Genomic DNA, 6,000 nt, shown 5'->3' with positions numbered 1-6,000 from the left:
ATGCCGGCCACATGACCACGGAAGCGTCTTCGGACAGCGCTGGCTCTTTGGCTTAGAAATGGGGATGAGCACCGCACCCTAGAGTCGGACATGACTGGCTGGGGACACCTTTACCTTTTTTTTATTCTCTCCCCACACCCAGAAAAATCTATCTCCACCCCACCTGACCCCATACCAGCATTTTTAATGTTAAAGACTTGGCAACGTTCTACAGGAGCCCTGTCCTCTTTTGTAACTCGCCCTCTTTAGGTCAGTGGGCACATTTGGAATGTTGAGAAATGTCATAAGTGCTCTCACAAAATGGCTGCCAAGGTGAGCACAGCCAGTCACAAAGCACCCATTTCCCAGAAGGCAAACTGGTGAAACTAAAAGAAAACTAACTTGCCCAAGAACCTAAGTACCTAGCAGAGCTGGGGTCTGAGCGCCAAAACACAGAACCACTCAAATAAATCGGTGATGGAGGAGGGCAGCACTTCACTTTGCAGCGTGCCAGCCTCCCGGTGTTTTGTTTTAATTTTTAACATCTTAAGAAATAAAATAAAAACCAGGAGGGTCAGGGAGTCTGGTAGGTGCCAAGATGTCTGTGAGCACATTGGTTGCCCACACGCATCACGTTGGAGACTCCACAACAAGAATATTATAAAGTGCTTCCACACTAGGAGTTTAGTGTGGAATTGCCATGTTTCATTCACTCATGTTTTATGGAGCATCCACACAACGCCACTAGTCAATCACTGTCGTCCTATATTTTCCTTGCGGTCCTTCCATCTTTTCTCAGACAGCAGAAATTCCAACATTTTTCAAAAGAAAGGAAGAGTAGCACAATTAACACAGGTGTATATGCCCTTCGCGCTACTCTCCCATCCTTTTAAAGGAGCAGGGTTTCTACACGGGCAGGGATGTATCAGGTAAATTATCACAATTCAATATACATTCATTATTTCCTTTGCAGTGGGAGCCATTTTATGACCCTATTCTTGCTTCTTTGTCAATCTTTTCGGGGGGGGGGAGTTAATGAAGAGTCAAAACAAAATGGGGGGGATCATCATTTATTAAATTCGCTTAAGCCAAGTTAATCACCAAGAAGGCAGAGGCAGGACCTCTGGTTCCATCTAGGGACCTTTCCAGAGAATGCCTTTATAGTGCAAGAATTGTACAGTTATAGAGTCATTTTTTGTGCAAGCGCTAGGCAGTTTTCCAGACATTTGAACCACAATAGTTTAATGCTTGGAAAATGCTATTCCCCTCCCTGCCCCTTTCCCCTAACCCTACAATTGTGCTTGCGAACACAGAATGGAGTGTGGTTGCGCAAATGTCATAGGTATCTACTGTACAGTGCCTGACTTCATCAGTGACTGAACTTCCTTTCTCGCCATGTTTGTGTCATTTCCTGGTTATTTTAAATGGTCCGTTTTATTTCATTTCATTTTAAAACAGGCTGAATGATCCCACTGTAGAGCACACATAGTAGCCCTTATGACAGACAGACACACACACACAGAGAGAGAAAGAGAGAGAGAGAGAGAGTATTGCACGGACCAATAAGGATCTCCTCTCTGAACCCTGACATTTTGGAACTATGCCATTTTAAAAATTATATTGAAACATTTCATTTTAGTTCATATTAGTTCTTGTCCAGGTTATACTTTTGCCTTTTCCAGAATAGAAGTAACACATGTCCACTTTAATTTATTTTATTTTTTTAAGGAAAGAGTTTCAAATTTGATCTCACACAGCAGGGCTATTGCTCCTTCTCCCCCTTCAAGTGGACTGGATATTTGTGCTACAGGTAGCTGGAGTGCAGTGCCAAGTGTGTGATGTGGAGTGTTTTATGCAGTGGGAAGTCTCTTGGCCCACAAGAAAAGCAGCAGGGCCTGCTTCATCTCAGCTGGTGGTCATGAGGGGATAATGGCAGTTCCTAGTTCTTTCTCCCATTTAAGATGAACAGTGAAGAAGGAAGAGAAACTCCACTTATGTGAGGCCTTGAGTAGAACTACACTGACAAAGTGGCATGACAGGGACGGGGGTTCAATTTGCAGCAAAGAAGCAGCAGGCAGAAGTGGGATACTCAACCGTTCCCTCGCCTACTGCTTTTCCTCTGCAGGGTGCACACACACACCCTGATCACCTTTCCCCACTTGACATGGCGGTGATTGCAGACAGAGGAAGGTCTGAGCAACCCCTGCCAACCCAATGCTTTTCCTCTACAAACTACGTTGCTTTGCAGCAAAGCAACAACCAAGCTTTCTCAGATCTTTGTTTGGCCAGCCCAATCTTGAGGCAGATTGAGGCGGCAGCTGGTTTGGGGTGTCATGAAAAGGCAGCAAATTGTTAGCTATTTAGGGCGCAATCCTATAAGGATGCCTGTCAGCCTCCAGATTCAGAGGCTGACAGGCACCCTATGCAGAGCAGGAGGAGCGCAGCGGCGATTTTCGCCTCGGGGCTCCTCCCACTCTGATTTTTTGCTAGGCAGCCTTTTTCACCCATCTCGCTGGGGCTCTGTGGAGCTGGAGGGAAGGAGGCTGGGGAGGCTGAAGGATTTCTTGTAAGCCAGCCTCCCTAGTCCCCTCCCCTCTCCACCCACTGAACCGCCTCCTTTCCCTCCTCTCTGAGGTTGACCTCAGAGAGGCAGCCAGAGCAGTTCTCTCTGCACTGGCTGGAGGGGGGGATTTGGACTCCCAGGTCTGAGGTCAGAGCACTGTCTCTAACCTTGGATGCAGGAATCCAAACTATCCTATGGCCCCCCAGATGCTTTCTGGGGGCCATAGGATTGCGCCGTTAAATTATTATTATTTTTACCACCACAAAGAGAGAGAGAGAGAGAGTTGCTACCGAGATAACTTGGCCAGCCTTAGGGACCGTGCACTTGATGTGAGGAGGGCGTCATTTGCTTCTCCACCTCAGGCAGCAAAATGTCTTGGGTCATCCCCTGCCCCTCCTTAAAACTAGAATAAATAATGTAAAATAGCTGTGTACTGCAAAAGGAATTATGTAAAAGAAGTCACAGCTGCAAATGTGCAAAAACAATTTGGGGCCATTCAAGTGGCTGGCTGTTTTTGTGATAACTGGCTTTTTACTCTCCATTTGATTTTAGTCTAAACATGTTTTGTTTCAACTTTGATTTTGTTACAGTTTAAACACATAAACAATATCTGGATTCTTCTGTTAAAAAACACAGATTTTCACTTGATTTACATAATGTATATACAGAAAGTTGCAGAATACAGCTTTTCGTGGCACAGAATTGTGATTACAACTGCTCAGAATTTAGATTTATTTTTTCTCCTCTAAAGCAGACACAGGGCCGATCTACACTTACGGGTTTTTTCACTTCCAATGAGGTTTCACCACCCGTCTTTCACACTATGCAGTACTCACCTCAAATTGGAACCGGAATTTCCCGCTTCCATGCTCCCGCTTTCAATACCCTGATATCCCAGTATTTCCCCTTAATGTGCTCTGATTTTCCGCCTTCGCTACCGTATCTGGCCATAGTCCCCTCCCCTCCCTGTCCATATAGGCGGTGTTTGTATTTCCCTCCTGTCCAATCACAACTCTCGATGGCCCCATGTCATCTTCCGGCTACTGATCGCATAGCTTCCTCAACGCTCAATGTTTCCTCAGCAACAAGCAAAGGGCTGGATGTGCCCGTGCTTGTCTGATCTCGGAAGCTAAGCAGAGTCGGCCCTGGTCAGCAGATGGATGGGTGATCACCTAGGAATCAGGCTTCCTGCACTGAGCAGGGGGTTGTTCTATCCCTTCAAATGAGACTAAGTTTTACCCCCTTCTATCCCCCACTTTGGCTGTTTGTTTTTTTAATTAAGGCGTTATCTTCGAAGAATTGTGGCTTCTCCACGATTTTTTTTTCCTAATTCAGGCATGATCTTCGAAGATTCGAAGATTCGAAGATTAGAGGCTTCAAATCTTTGAATTTTCAAATCTTTGAATTTTCAAATCTTCGAAGATCATGCCTGAATTAGAAAAAAAAATTGCGGAGAAGCCACGATTCTTCATAGATAATGCCTCAATTTAAAAAAAAAAAACAGCTGAAGCGGGGGATAGAAGGGGGTAAAACTTAGTCTCATTTGAAGGGATAGAACAACCCCCTGCTCATTGCAGGAAGCCTGATTCCCAGGCAGTTGCCCACCCAACTACTGACCGGGGCCAACCCTCCTTAGCTTACTAGTTTCTAGTAAGGCAACATATCTCAAAGAGAAATACTAGAAATATTCAATAAATTGCATTCTTGTGCCCTTGAAGGCTTCCCTCAAAATGCATTGAGTGTTTTACAGTTTTATTAAAGTTCTACAAGTATATTTTTTTCATTACCATTTTGTTGCTTGCCTTTTATTTTCTCGTATTTGGTGCTGTCCTGCTTCTCTTTCTCTCTCTCTCTCTCTCTTTATACCATGAGACTATTGGTCCATCTAGCTCCATACAGTCAGCACTGGCTGGCAGCAGCTCTCCAAAGTTTCAGAGAGGAACCTTTTCCCAAACGGGGATTGAACCTGGGAACCACTGCAGGCAACACATGCACTCTAACTACCACTGAGCTATGGCTCTTCTCCCAAAAGATTTCCCAAGCATGTGGTAGGGAAAGAACTACCTGCTCTCAAAGGAAGAAGGCAAGCCCACAACACCGGGGCTACGCTACATGCTACGTTTAATGCTAGCATGCAGCTGAGCCTCACTTTCTTTCTTCCCTCCAAGTAAGCGCGTCAGGTCCTGCTGGGCATAAGGTTAAGCAGTCACCCCATGTATCTCAAAATGGAGTGTTCAAGGCAGGAGCATTGCTTGGCCTGGGCCCAGCCCTGACTCTATTTCCCTGGCCCTTGAACCTATTCCCCAGAACTCTGAGTGTCCACTGATGCCAATGGAAGTTTTCCCTTTCAGCTTGCTTGCATGGGGTGAGGACAATTTTCCTACAGGGGGAAGAGAGAAGTGGGAGGAGAGAGAGAAGTGGAGACAGACCAGCAAGAGGTGGCACATTAATTGTAACTGGAGAGGGCCTACTGGCTTGGGATGATGTGAGGTGGGGTAAAAATTAATTAACAAATGTTAATTACTTGAGGTGAGTTTGATAAGAAATTAATTGGCTGGCTTTGCCTTCAGTGAAATTTAAATAAATCCTACTAATTATTTCAAAATTTGCATATATAGATATAAATTAGAGTAGGCACATTTTATGCAGATTTCTATCCTACGGGCCTAGACCCGGAATCTTTTAAATGCCTAGCAATGCCCCAATCCAAGGCTAGGCCTTTCTACATTACATCTCCTCAGTTGCTCAGCCATAAGACACCCTTAACCGTGGTTCATTTCTAGAATTCAAGCTAGTAGCTTTATAGACGCAGGAAAAAAAGATCCAACAAAGTAGGATCTTTACTAGTAGCAGACACCCATCTCCTGCTGCCCCACATTCCCATGTACTTATACTAAAAACGACAGCTTGTTTTGGCCCTGTAATTATGCGCTTAACCCCTACCTGAGAAAAAGGGCAAGTTTTTAGAAAGTTAACATAGCTTCTCTGGTTGTGTCTCGAACACTTTTTAAGAAGCTCAGCACCCCTGAACCTCCCGTCCCTCTCCCCTCCAGGCAAGAGGGGGGGCTCACGGTTAGAGACGTGGGCTTGCCTGGCTTGGCTTTGGTGTTGTGGGCTGTGATGACAATATACTTGGTGACCATAGTGATGTGGTAGGTCCTCAGGTCGGAAAGCGCCACAACACACTTGTTGTAGGCGGAATGGAGCCCCTCGTTCCCAGAGGATAACACGTAACGCCTCAGCGGAGGCGCAGACTGGATCTCCTCGATGAAAGCCCGATGGGGAGGTGGCATGTATTCCCTCATGCTGTGCAAAAATGCAGCTGGCAAAGGACACAGAGAAGATGGGTGAGTGGGAGTAAACGTGGCTGAGGAATGCCTCTGTTAACAAAGGCAAGGACAAAACCAACAGCACATCATGGGATGAAACTGCACCTGCCGGAACATACCATTTCAGAC

At 45.6% G+C, this 6,000-nt stretch overlaps 1 protein-coding gene across 1 annotated transcript in view; it reads right to left on the bottom strand.

Annotated features, from left to right (window-relative positions):
- Positions 1-5,505: 5,505 nt before the first annotated feature.
- The window catches only part of LOC146340694 (indoleamine 2,3-dioxygenase 2-like), a 47,940-nt gene continuing 47,445 nt past the window's right edge, over positions 5,506-6,000 (bottom strand). The window contains exon 10 of the mRNA XM_084807254.1: positions 5,506-5,864. Coding sequence (XP_084663380.1) covers positions 5,506-5,864 — 359 coding nt within the window. The remainder of the gene's footprint in view (positions 5,865-6,000) is intronic.

The sequence above is a fragment of the Heloderma suspectum genome, chromosome 6, assembly GCF_057233095.1.
Source record: "Heloderma suspectum isolate Gila_16-S chromosome 6, 16-S_ref, whole genome shotgun sequence".
NCBI lineage: Eukaryota > Metazoa > Chordata > Lepidosauria > Squamata > Helodermatidae > Heloderma > Heloderma suspectum.
Note: the sequence above shows the minus strand (reverse complement) of the source record. Positions and strands in the feature narration are given on the sequence as shown.